The sequence below is a fragment of the Fukomys damarensis genome, unplaced genomic scaffold, assembly GCF_012274545.1.
Source record: "Fukomys damarensis isolate Sample0158 unplaced genomic scaffold, DMR_v1.0_HiC HiC_scaffold_11, whole genome shotgun sequence".
Taxonomy (NCBI): Eukaryota; Metazoa; Chordata; class Mammalia; order Rodentia; family Bathyergidae; genus Fukomys; species Fukomys damarensis.
The window spans coordinates 25,565,604-25,579,462 of record NW_022900923.1 but is presented as its reverse complement, the minus strand read 5'-3'; the positions used below and the strand labels follow the sequence as shown (position 1 = coordinate 25,579,462).

Below are 13,859 nucleotides of genomic sequence, written 5' to 3'. Positions count from 1 at the left end.
GGATGTGACGTGGCACACACAGGTTTCATCGCTTGGAGAAAGGCAGAGAGTGGATGTGGAAGGGCAAGCAAAGACTTCCAGCCTACCACTCAGGCAGGCTGGTAAGTAGGTAATTGGTGCTCAGGGGAGAGGCGTTAGGACTGAAAATACAAATGCTGAAGTTACAGGCATCAAGAGGCTTTTCAATCCTAAAGAGGAGATCTGATCACTTAAAGGAAAGATGCAGAGAGCTTGACTTGAAAGTCCCTAGTTGACCAGCAGAGGTGATGGAAGGATACCCAAGAGAGCAAAGGTTGAAGGAAAACAAGGGGAGTGAAATGATACAGAAGGCGAGAAGAAAGGGGAGACAATGTTTGGAGCAGCTGAGAGACTGGGGAAGATGAGCACTGAAACTAACCACCGGATTTAACAAATGCAGACTGATGAGGTGGAGGTGGAGGTGGGGCAGGAGAGGAAGAAACACGGTGTTGGTGGGGATGAGACACTAGAGACCCTCTGGCCCTGATGCATACAGCCACCAGATTCTCACTCAAATCTATTTCCAGATTAGCACTCAGGTAGCATTCCAATTATGCTTTCTTCATCAGATAATTTAGCTATTCTAGAGATGACCCACACTTTCAAAGTTTTAATACTTGCTTTGAATAAAAAGTAAAATTAGGTAGAAAAGCTAAAACAGAGATCCTGATGGCCTGTGAAAAATTCACTCCAAAACATGATTTGGTAGCTGTGGCTAGTCTATCCTGTAATTTACAGTCTAGGATCTAGGTTTAAATCCTAGCTGTACTATTTATATGATGCTAAGCAGGCAACATGCATTTTTTTCAGCCTTAGTTTCCTTTATCTCCTTTTCCCCCACTGGGAGAGATGTCTTTCGTTCTTTCTTCTTCAGCATCCTTACGTACATTCTTTAACCTGAAATAATCATGCTGTATTAAAATGATCTGTATTTCGCTCCATAATTTTAGCCTCTGAGGAAAAAGAACCATCCTTTTTCTCTATTCCCAAAGACACACACTCAAGTTTATTGAAAAAAGAATTATTAACATTTATCTCCAAAGATCATTTTTACAAGATTATGTATGATGAGCTAAATAACTATCAGTTATTCACAGTCTTGGAAAAATCTCCTAAACAAGGAATACCTTATGTTCCTTATAATGAATCTCCTTTCATTTAGTCAGCAAACATTCACCTTCATTCAACAAATAGTCATGCTTAACAATGTTCTTTATTCACAAGCGTATAAAGAAAATCCTCTGTCTCTATGGTGGTTAAACCAGGGTTGAAGAGTAAAGAGAGGAGACAGATAATAAAAAGTTAAAAGTACAATAAAAAATTAAGCATTATTTTTATGCTATGATGTTTTCATACAGACCTCTACCTCCTAATTAATATCCTCAAGAACTACTATTCATCATTCCCTTCAAGCCAGAGGATAACCAAGAAAAGCAAGTATATAGATCAGAGGTCTTATATGAGATAAATATGGTTGGTGACAAATATTTTTAAAGCATTTTCCAAGATATACTCTACATCTTTCCAGGAACCACCCCAAATAGTATCAGTACATCATTCATATTATTTAGTACAGATGTGAGTCTCAGAAATGCTTAAATATTTAGTTTTACGGCCGCAGTCTACCCCATAAAACAATAGAATGAATAAAGGGATCTATATCAATATGTTCTATTAATTGCTTCAAAGAGAAAATATTGTAGGTGGGACTGTAACCGTGCTGTGGCAACAGTGTAGGGAGCCTAGTGATCTAAGATAGTAAGGTAGGGTGGGTTTATCCAGGAAAGACTTACTGTAGAAGAGATGCTTCAACTCAACCCCACAGAACAGACAGAAGCTGGTCGAGTTGGAGAGAGGAGGAAATGGGACTACAGCAGGCTAAAGAGAGGGAAAACTTGCAGCAGGCATAGAGGCCAGGACGTTGAGGCACTGAGGCCCAGCAGAGCTGAAGCAGAACAAGGTACAGGATGGGTGGTAGGACTAAGGTTGCAGAAGTCTGCTGGGGTGGGACTCTGTTGGGAAATGGCTTTTTAAAAAGGAGGACACAAGGCATGTATATATCACTATGTCACTCGGCACCCCATTAATATGTAAAAATTTATGTTAAAAATCTTATTTTAAAAAGACAGCAAAGTCAGCAACATGAAATCTACACTAATTCCTGTTCCCTATCTGCTCAACTACTTTAAGCAAATAACTGAAAGTGGGCTGCAGTTCTCTTGTGCTAGATGTCATCAGGACAGTGGGAGCTCCAGGATGGTGACTCCTAATGACTACAGTACCAGGGTCCTCTAACAAGAAGCTTGCAGTGGAATCCAGGATGTAATAGAAGCCCAGCCAGAACCTCTCGGTGAAGCTGATGGAAGACAAAGGTGGCCTCTGGACCCTCAGTCTCCTCTGTAGCTCGGCATAGGCAGTTGTTGTAGTAACTAGGAAAGAGCTCATTTTATGCTCTTTTGAAAAAGAACATAAAGATGAATTTATTTTCCCAACTAAATGTGATGGTATACTGAGAGGACTATTTAGAGAAAAAATTTTAAAATTATTACTTTTTATCAAGAATTGAAAGCCTCACAAACTAAAAATCAAGTTTAGGTTCTCTTTTTATGAAAGAGAACATATTGTAGCCATTATTATCTCTGCAGCGTCACAGTGAGTAGCCATGCAGCCTTGGATGTGAAATTTAATGTCCCTGTGTCTCAGTTTTCTTGGTTATCACAAGGTAATGACAGAACTTACATAAAAGGGTTGTGAGGATTAATGAGGCAGTACATGGAACAGGTGTAAAATAGTACCTGGCCATAAATATATATTAGCTATTATTAGTAATCTGATACACATTTCATGAATCCACAATTAACCTACGTGATCTAAACTATGGTGAATGTTCATTTTTAAAATGTATTATAGTAGCCAAGTGTGGTGGCATACACCTTTAATCCCAGCTCAGGAGGCTTCTAAACTATGGTGAATGTTCATTTTTAAAATGTATTATAGTAGCCAAGTGTGGTGGCATACACCTTTAATCCCAGCACTCAGGAGGCTGAGGCAGGAGGATCGCTGTGAGTTCAAGACCAGCCTGGGCTACATACTGAGTTCCAGGTCAGTCTCAACTACATAGTGAGACCCTATCTCAAAAAAAAAAAGTATTATAGTAAAAGACACATTTTCATTGATCACTCTAGTGTATTTGAAGTGAAAGGAAATATTTTTAGAGTGATTGAGTTGTCATGGCTGCCTTGACATCCTGAATCAATACAAAACATTTATTTTTCATGCTCATTTTGACTTTGAGGAAGAACCAGAAATTGCACAGTACCAGATTTGGTGGATAAGGGCACAACATAATGTCTTTATGAGCCTGTCTTTCCATTGGACGGCATTCAGCAGGCAGCAACATTCACCACATTTTTAACCACAGCTCCTAAGGACAGGAAAGGACTTCCAAAACTTCTTCAAAAAGTTCTAAAGATGATGGGGTAATGTGTTTGAACTGAGACAGTATTCTGAGAAGGATTAATCACAATGTGCTTTTACTGTAAATGATTTAAATTTTTTTTTTAAATGGCACATGCCTGTAATACCAGCACTTGGGAGGCTGAGGCAGGAGGCTCGCTGTGAGTTCGAGATCAGCCTGGGCTACACACTGAGTTCCAGATCAGTCTCAACTACATAGTGAGACCTGTCTCAAAAAAAAAAAAAAAAAAAAAGGGAAAAAAAAAAAAAAAAAAAAAAAAAAAAAAAAAAAAAAAAAAAAAAAAAAAAAAAAAAAAAAAAAAAAAAAAAAAAAAAAAAAAAAAAAAAAAAAAAAGACAAGACAAAACCAAAGTCGCTTCTCCCCATGTCTATTAGAAGATGGAAAATGCAGGCCAACTCACCAGTGGTGCCAACCGGACAGTTGGTGCACACTACCTCTTTTGTCTTGGGGACAACAGCACAACTTGAGCCCCCAGGACATGGACAAGGCTGGCAGTCAGAGAAGGTACCCACGGTTGGGTCTCCATGGTAGCCATCACTACACTTCTCGCAGTGGGGACCATCCGTGTTGTCTCTGCAGTTGCACACACCTATTTGGAAAACAGGTGTGAGATGAGTGTACAAGTTAATAAGACAATGAGCATCTCTTTCTCAGCTGCTAAAGAGAAATCAGACCCAGCAGTGGCCAAGGATCATCTTCTCACCTGTTTCAGGGTCACACGTCTCACTGTGTCCATTGCAAGTACAAAGCACACAAGGACTATATGGTCCAAGACCCGGAGTTTCTCTTCTGTAACCTGAGAGGCACATCTCACAAAACTGTCCTCCATATCCCACTGGGCAGGTGCAGGACTCCACCCAGGTTGCAGGGACCCCAGGCCCAGGACGAGCACTTGCCAGGGTGACATCATCCAAATATCCAGCACCTGTGTACAGGGTGGAAAGGAGAATTACTGAGGAACCTTTCATTTTTCAAAAGCTTGTGAAAAGTCAATAACAAGAGTCACCACACCCAATCATCCAATATTCCAGAGAAAATCAGCCACGAGCTTCATTTGTCCACTAGAAATGTAATTAGAAAATGGCTTATTAATTATAAAATACTATTTACTAATTTTCAAAAATTTTCTTCAGGCCTATGATAGTAGTTTTTGTTAATACATTACTTTTATACATAATTCATGTACAATGTGGTAGTTTATATTATTCCTTTTGGATCAGTGTTACAGCATTAGAAGAGATCAACTTTTGCATTACCATGTATCCTTCTAACTAATCATCTTTTTAAACAATTCTCTTGAATTACATCATTACTTACTTCTCTCACTGTATGTTCCACGGATCTTAATAGAAGTCAAGTTGTTTAGGAGCCTCTGAAACTCAAAAGGGGTAAGAGTAGGTCTCCATGGGTAATCTGTTGCTTCATGGAGCCTGGAGAGAAAAAAGGGGCCTCATTAACTTCTGTAATGTTGATTCCAGGTACAGGAAGGAATTTCTCATTTGTGCCACCAACAATGAGATGCTGATAATCTAATCAAATCAGAAAGGAGATCACTGGGTTGATAGTACAACTGTCAAAGAGAACTGGAAAAGAAAAAAGGAAACAAAGGAAAGGTCCCTTTCACAAAGCTACCATAACAACCTAGAAGTTTTTCTTTAACATAAACTTAGGCAAAAAAAGGGACTTTTGCAATACAAATCCAAAATGCTTTTACAAAGATGACGGTCTTACCTGAAGACATACTTCACAGTGGTCTCACTGGGATAGGAATTGCCCTGAGCAATCAAGGGCACAGACACTCTCAAGCCAGCTCCTTCAAGCAGGAGGTCTTCTGCAGAGAGGCGTGTGTCTCGTCGGTCCACTCGGAAGGAGAAAGAGAGGTTCTGACCATAACTCAGCACCTGATTGCCCAAGAACTTTGCTGGAATGCAGACACAATGGTGGGCAAGAATGTGAGAATGAAACTAAAGAGAAGCACCCAGGATGTCACAGTGGTTTCCAGCCTCACTTACCAGGGGCACTGAAGTACCTAGGGAAGTAGCTATCTGAGATCACAGAGATATCTTGCCTCTCAGAGGACCATTCCAGAGATGCTGCTGAGCCATCTCTCTGTTCTACATGCCACCCATCCTCACCTGCAGGCAAAGAGTGGGAATACAAGAACTGTTACACTGTACACATTCTGAACCCAGGTCCTCTATATGTGACAAAATGTGTAAGACTGCACCTTGTTTACAGAACACCAACAATAAAGGATGTTGAATGAGTGGCTTCTACAACAGTTCCTATATATGGTACACCCTGTGAGCTGTATTATATTCTTATTTATATAGTATTGGTACTCAGTGATCACTACACTAAATTCTACACAAATATGTACGTTTTCAATAAAGGATCAAATAAGAATCATGCACATTAAATAACAAGAAATTTTCCCACCAGCAAAAAAATCCTTGAGGTTACTGATTCAAAAAAACATATGCACATTTTAATGTGGTCTCAGAGTTCTAGAGATGGAAGGGTAAGGTTAAAATTACCAATCTGAAAAGTAGAAGATATGTCATAAACATTGTAGCCAACCGCATTTGTACAGACAGAAGAATGTCCAAAGCAGAAACAGGGCGTACAACCCTTCGGATTGGATGATTCCAGATTAAAAAATCCAGGTTTGCATCTGAAAAAGATGAAGACACAATCAGTTACTTTTTAGCCTTGAAATATGGTAACAAGCAAAACACCACACAGCTGCAGAAAGAATGAGGTACCTCTCACAACTGAAGCCTTCAACATTGTCTTTGCAAACACATCTTCCTGTTTCAACATTACATTCATCTGTGCTGCCAGAAGGATTACATGAGCATGGCCTGTGTGATGAAAAAATAGAATAAGACAAGGAGAGAAGAGAAGGGAGAAAAGAAATCCTACTCTTAACATCAATCCTTTGCTTTTTACACGTTAATAGATTAACATACAATACAAATAGAACAAAATGAAACCTACATTCATTTTTACATTTGGGTTTGATTTCAGTCAAAGATAATCATCACATTTTAGTATTAAAAACTCTTGCTAGGCATGGTGGCGCACGCCTGTAACCCCAGCACTCAGGAGGCTGAGGCAGGAGGATCACTGTGAGTTCGAGACCAGCCTGGGCTACATGGTGAGTTCCAGGTTAGTCTCAACTACATAGTGAGACCCTGTCTCAAAAAACAAACAAACAACAACAAAAAAAAACCCTCTCCTTATTCTCCATACAAACCAAAACCCTATAGGTTCATCTCAACAGTTATTCTCGAACCTTACTGATTACTATTATGGGGTAAAATGTTTGTGCTGCTGTCAATAAGCCAAAAGATGTATGATTATGAATTTACTATATTCAGACACTGCCCCCACCCTCTTTTTCTAATTTTAAAAACAATTTACCTGCATCCTGCCTCAGTGAGAGAATGGAATCCAGGCTGGCAGCGGTCACACTTGTCACCCATCACTCCTGGCTTACAGCTGCATCTGCCATAACTATCACACTGTGTGCTGAGAGAACCTAAAATGTAATGAGTTCACTCTCAACCACAACTCCAGGTGGAATCAAAACCAATGTATCAAAAGCCAGGGATTTAGCTCAGTGGTGCCAGGAGTTCTATCCCCAGTACCAAAAACAAACACAAAACAAAACAATGTATCAAAAGAAAGACAAATGGTAATTAAAAGAAATTCTTGACACAGATATATAAACTCTAGATTATCACAGAGGGAAAAAGTGATCACATTTTACTTGTTTGTTTATTTTTTGGTGTTGGGGATCAAACTCAGGACCTTGCACTTTGCCACTGAGGCAAATCCCCGCCCCCAAAATCACATTTTAAACCACAACTCTCTCAAAATCAGACCTTTTTAAATCATGGTATTTTAATTTTCCAGGCACAGCATAAAATGAATCTATTCATAGTGTTAAACAACACTTGCAAACTGTCCTGCATCCAACAGTACACTACACCCAAAACCAGTCACTTCCCTGCGGAGTGAGCACAGCTTCTTAAAGGCCCATGTCTAGAATTTAAGTAAATACAGGGATGAATACAAAGCAACGGTCAAACTGTTGACAAAGTATGATGGTCTAAGAGTGACGTGCATTTCTAGGTACACATCAACATACTTAAAACAGTTTAGCCCTCTAAGAAGATGAGACCAAACAAAATCACTAACAAGGAAGATCCTTTTATAGTCAAAGTTCAAATAATCTCCATGACCCTATCGCTAGTTATTTACAAAACCACTAATCAGACCACCTCCACATTTTTACACACATCAGAAAATCATCAAAAAGTTCAACTGGGGTAAGACAAGAGTGAAGGCAGGGAGTAAAGATGATGCAGAATCATAGACGTGCTACATAATATGCATCCTCCATAACTGTGTTGCCCAGAAGCAAATCTCTAGTTTTCTGTGGGTACCAGGAGCTCTCATTTTTGTCTCTCCAGCCATCAGCCTCAGTGAGTCTCTCATGTCACTTACCAACGGGGCTGCAGTGGCATGGAGAGCAGGCTTCATGGTTCCCAAGGCGGAAGAAGTTCTCCCGGCACCGCTCACAGTTAGCACCGTCTGTGTTATCACGGCAGTTGGTACAGTGGCCACCATGGCCAGTGGAACGGTACAATTCATGGTCAAAGTAGCATTCCTGTGATCGGCCATTGCAGTCACAAGCTGTCAGCCAAAACACACAAGTTATATCAGATTAGTGCATGTTTGATTATAGCATTTTAATAAACTATGATTTCCTACATCTTTGTGACAGATGCGGTAAAGTGTGACTGCCAGAGGCAAAAACAAAGCAAAACAAAACAGTATATCAATGAAAACTTTATACAACCAGATTAGTAGTTTACTATGAAATATTCACCCGTACAAAAAACACAAGAAACTCCTATACTCAGAAAAAAAAATCTGCAGCCACACAGTTGGTTCATATATAATTAAAAACCAAATCGAAGTATAATTTTCCAGATTCTTTATCCTTCACTTCTACTATCAAGTCTAAAAATAATGCGCCAATTTATGTACAGCCTTAGTTTTAAGTTTTAGGTCGTAGATGATTCATATACACTAAGACTCTAATTTTCAAAGTGCCAGATTTCTTGCATAATTGGACAGGAAACACGAGATATACTTATATTAAGGCGATTTTTCTCAAAATTATTGATACTACTCAAAGTACAGATAGTATCTTGAACACCAAATAAAGTATTATTGGTTTCAGAGTAGTATGTTAACTCTTTTTAAATATTTTAATATATGCATTTTCTTCCTTCCTTAAATCAGTTTTTAAAAATATTGTAGGCCCGGGGGGATTTAGCTCAGCAGTGTTGTTGCCTGCCTTGCAAGTGCAAGGTCCTGACTTCAATCCCTGCTACTGAGAAAAGAAAAACAATAATACTGTAACTAAAAACTTGTGGAAACTTGAATCACTGGCACCAAATATTGAGTTATTTTTTGTTTTGTTTTTTGCGGTACCAGAGATTGAACTCAGGACCTTGCGCTTATGAGGCAGGCTGTGGCACCACTGAGCTAAACCCTGGCCCAATGTGCAGAGTTTTGTAGCTCTCTTTCCCTTGTTCATTGGCTGTTTCTCTTCCCTCAAGACAACCTAGATTATCTCTCAATCAACCCAGTACACCCACCACAAAGGTGTGGTGCTCTTGTGACTAGGAAGCAAAACAATTCTCAGGTCCCACTGTTCCAAATCCAGAGCACCAACAGAAAGAAGACAGCTATAATTTTCTCTTCCCTGGCCTCTGCACCCTGACAGTACTGTCACAATATCCACAAGCTTTGCTCTGAAGCATCACAGTCCTGAATAAAAGATCAAGGAAGAAAGCAAACTGACTTAGCTCCTCATCAGTTTTTTAGCTACAGCAGTCAGTTTATGGCAAGATGTTTTATTTGTTTTTCTTATAGTTTCCTGACTAGACCCAAAGTATGACATCATTCAGCAGAGTACTTCTCAAAGCTCTGTCTTTGCTTATTAGGATGGCACATCTAAGGAGCATTTCATTTTTTCTTTTGCCAGTCTTTATCACGCAGCTTCCAGCCCTGGATATTTCAGCTCAGTAATGGAATTAATGAAGTTCAAACAAGTCTCAGAAATGCTAGAGGAGGCTGTAAATTTTATCTGTAACTGTGGGACTTATTGAGGGAAAAGGTGAGTAAGAAAATCTGCTCTCAGTAGCGAAATGGAGAATAGCCATGAGTCAAGGTTTCTCCCAACAATGTCTGCAAGCTCAGAGTCTTCGTTCTTATCCACTTTACTTTCAAGACAGTCTGATTAAGTATCTTTGTAAAGATAAAAGAACATTACAGCTGCCTTAAAAGTCTGTTATTGTTAAGTCCGTGGCAAATCATTATTATTATTGCATGGTTTCCTCCCCCTCAGTTTTCTTTCTCTATCTGTTCAGAATAAACCATGGCATTATAAAGGGATAAACAGTGTGGTAACTTTTTCGTTTTTCATTTTCTAGGAATAGAATTTTCCCTCCCAATGCCACCCAGCTCTCCAAAAGGGGACTTGAAAAATTCTTCCCACTGTACTCTTCAGTAAGACAAAGGAAAACTAATTTTGAGAAATTATCTTTTGGACAGCAGTTTTAGTCTTGAACTCACTGTACTTGACACACACTAATCCAACTGACTGCTTGAGTAAAGGAACACTGATAGGAACAGTTAGCCTTCTATATTTGCAGGTTCTGCTCCCACAAATTTGACCAACTGCTGATTAAAAATATTTGGAAAAAAATTGTTCTAGAGGGTGAAGGGAGGGCAGGGGAATGGGGAAAAAATAAGAACCAAGATATGTAAAGGTATGAGATTCCAATGGTGAATGTAACTGTATTGTTTACCTTAAATGTACCAATAAACATAATGAAAAAAAAGTGTTCTGAACACATACAGACTCTTTGGGTCATTATTTCCTGAACAATACCATATATCAGTTACTTATATTTGTATTGGGTATTAGAAGTAATCTTAAGATGATTTTAAAGCTTAAATGAAGATGTGCATAGGTTATGTGCAAATACTACACCATTTTATATAAATGACTTGAGTACCCACAGATTTTCATATTTGAAGAAGATTCTGGAGCAATTGTCCATGGATACTGATGGATGATTATACCTTAAATGGCAACATCAACAACAAAGAAAGACTAGAGAAATCTTTAGAGAGGCTACACTGGCATAGTTTTTTAATCTAATAACCAGAATAGTTTGTGAAGACAGCCAACTGTTTTCCTCTGCAACCTTCCTCTGATATGCATGCAGTTTACGGTTCTACTCTCTCAAAGTATCAAAGGAGCAATGCCTTTCAGAGTTTTCCTTCGAAAGGAGGACTAAAAGAAAGCCATCCTTTTCTTCCTCCATTTCCAGATTCCACCAGACAAGCAGGTAAACAGTGCCCAGGCACTCACGCAAGCATTCGCTGGCACTGTGAGCAGTTGCCCTCCTCCATGGCTGGTCATTGAAGAAAGGAAGGCACTTCTCACAGTCTACTCCATATGTGTTGTGTTTGCAGTTACACACCACCTTGTGAAATTCATTCTTCACACACTCACTGGCATGTCCATTGCATTTACACCTGTGGAGAGAAGAGACATTCCCAAGAACAGAACTGCCACATGGTCCCAGAAATGATGCAGAAAAAATATGTACACAGAAAACTGAAAATGCTATTTAGTTCCACTATTCTTAAACATGTAAACTGAGGACATAAGCATGATTAAAGCAAAAACATATGTAATGGAACATGACATTAACCAGGCATGAGAGGAAAAGCTCCTAACAGCTCCCGAGGATACTTGTAGGATCAATTCCTGAAGTGAAGTGTGTGTCAGAAAGCAGCAGAGTGCAGTGGTTAAAAAGAGCATGAGGTCAGGATCCAGAATGCCCAGGTGTGAAGCCTTTCTCTGTCACTTAGTATATTGGAACCTCACCTACAGAGCAGGCAGGATAAGGCCTTTCTCATAAGATTATTAGGAGGACCGAAGAGTTATTTCATTATGTGTCAGGATTGCACTATCACATAACTCAATATATCTCAGCAATAATCTGCCATAGTAAGGTCATGTATTTCCATTTGAAGGTGGTGAGGCACAAAATTAGATATGTCACCCTCCACTCAGATATCAAGGAGTGAGAACATTCCCTCAGGTAGCTTGGGCAAGAATCCCTGACGGATCCCAGATGCAGGCATTATCGCAAAGTAAGCACTCAAACAAACTCCATGAATTCTAACTCATGATGGAGGAGTAACACTTCCCTTGCTTGCTTTTAAAGATGGAAATCATTTCTACAGTTCCAACTGCCATTTAAAAATACAAATAAATATCTGGAATTGTTCCTACTTTGCTGAGGCCCAAATTTAGATCCCCAGCTCTCATTTTTCTCCCAAGGTCTTATCCTCAACTGCTGCACAAGCTTAGATGTCTCCCATTACCTACAACTTCACATGGCTACAACTGAACTCATCTTTCCTAAGTTATCCCATTTTCTTCATGATTTGATTCCTTCACAGTAAAGTGCATCTGCAAGTTCCTGTCCATTCTATTGTCACCAGCTAATGTCAGACACCTGTGGTCTAACACTTTACTGTATCAAAGAGGAATATAACATTCCCTCAAATGTACTCTACTTTCACCATGCTTGTATACTAAACTTTCTAACCCACTGATTTGATATCACAGCTCTACTCCAAAAAATTTGCCAGATTTCTCATTACTGACAGTTTCCAACAACTCTGGCTGAGAATCAATCCCATACCCGAATGCTACATATAAAAATAATCTTTCTGTTTGAGACCTCACAGTCTAATACAAGGGAGAAAAGTCCAAATGCTTAGCCTGCTAATGAGGTCTCTAGCCACTAAACTAGCTGTCTGATTTAAAGTTCTAGAAAACCACAGGAGATTTTCCTTCTTTCAAATAGGCTTATATACTCCTCCACGTCTAAATTTTATGCTCTCTGGATATCCATGTTCCTCGATGGATAAACATCCATCCAATTTAGCTGTCTTCTCTCCTTATCAAATGATACCCATTCTTTAAGACCCAGCTCATACCCCATTTACTTCTGTTTTTTTGTTACCGGGGATTGAACTCGGGTCCTTGCGCTTGCAAGGCAGGTCACCGAACTGCTAAGCTAGATCCCCGGCCCCAACCCCATCCACTTCTTTAGACTGCCAGTACTAGCTAATTCTTGACGTATGCATCTTTTCTACCATACTTGACTTTTTATTTAAAATATATGACTATGTCAGTATAGGCTGAGTATCTCTTATTCCAAAAGCTCAGGACCACAAGTGTTTTTTCAGATTTTTAAGTATTTGTATATACATAATGAGGTATCCTGGGAATGGAACCCAAGTGTAAACATGGAATTCATATATGTTTCATATATATTTAATACACACACTGAAGGTAATTTTATATACTGTTTTTACTGTGCCTGGGTTTTGACCATGATCCATTACCTGAAATAAGGAGAATTTTCGACTTGAGGCATCACATCAGTGCTCAAAGTTTTAGTTTTGGGAGCATTTCAGGTTTGAGATTTCTAGATTAGGGATCTAATCTATATTTAAACTCACATATTCACACGTGGCCTTCCCCATTCAGTTATAAGATCCAAGAAGGTCAGGCCTTCCCAGGAGGATGTTAAGTCTCATGCTTGCTCAGCAGCTTCTCTGAGTCTGTCATGGAGCTCTGCACTTAAATAGTCAATATGTAATCACAAAGGATGCTGATTGGACAAGACTGTGAAAAACCTAACTGCTTAGTTTCCACAAAAATAAGCAGATTTGACAAGAAAGATATTCTAGGTTTTGCCTCTTCCAAATATATACTATCCTTACATCTTCCCAATTCTACTGTCAGAAAAGGTCTGGTTATAATATCAGTATAGCTGTAAGCAAGTTGCTAAGTTTCACACCAAAGCTCCAATCAGCTGATTTAATAGTTTACTTACCTGCCACCTACAGCAAAATCAGAGATTGCATAGTAATAGGACTTGAGGACTTTGGGATCATTAAACACTTCATCTCCAAAAGTGTTCAGGCGATTCAGAGTTACTCTGATGTCAGTGGCAGTTACCCATTCCTGTCAGGCAGCAAAAGCAAAGTATCAGAGAAAAGCAGAGGGTCTAAGGACATGAAACACAAATGTGACAAAAAGTCCTAAACAGTTTATAGGTCATTTAACCTGTGTCCCTCTCTTGCACTAAATCTATTAAAATAGTGACTCTTTTAATTTCCTAATTTTTTTTTTCTTTGATATTGTCACTTTACCATTAAGAGACCAGAAAAGTAGTGATATTAC

The 13,859-nt window shown here is 39.2% G+C and overlaps 1 protein-coding gene across 1 annotated transcript in view; it reads right to left on the bottom strand.

The window, feature by feature from the left end:
- Lamc1 (laminin subunit gamma 1) overlaps window positions 1–13,859 on the bottom strand; it is a 127,328-nt gene that overhangs the window by 25,345 nt on the left and 88,124 nt on the right. The window contains exons 4-14 of the mRNA XM_033761965.1: window positions 13,510–13,640; window positions 10,959–11,125; window positions 8,012–8,200; window positions 6,923–7,040; window positions 6,262–6,360; window positions 6,034–6,170; window positions 5,509–5,631; window positions 5,228–5,417; window positions 4,814–4,926; window positions 4,200–4,421; window positions 3,897–4,085 (exon numbers count right to left, since the gene is read on the bottom strand). Coding sequence (XP_033617856.1) covers window positions 3,897–4,085; window positions 4,200–4,421; window positions 4,814–4,926; window positions 5,228–5,417; window positions 5,509–5,631; window positions 6,034–6,170; window positions 6,262–6,360; window positions 6,923–7,040; window positions 8,012–8,200; window positions 10,959–11,125; window positions 13,510–13,640 — 1,678 coding nt within the window. The remainder of the gene's footprint in view (window positions 1–3,896; window positions 4,086–4,199; window positions 4,422–4,813; window positions 4,927–5,227; window positions 5,418–5,508; window positions 5,632–6,033; window positions 6,171–6,261; window positions 6,361–6,922; window positions 7,041–8,011; window positions 8,201–10,958; window positions 11,126–13,509; window positions 13,641–13,859) is intronic.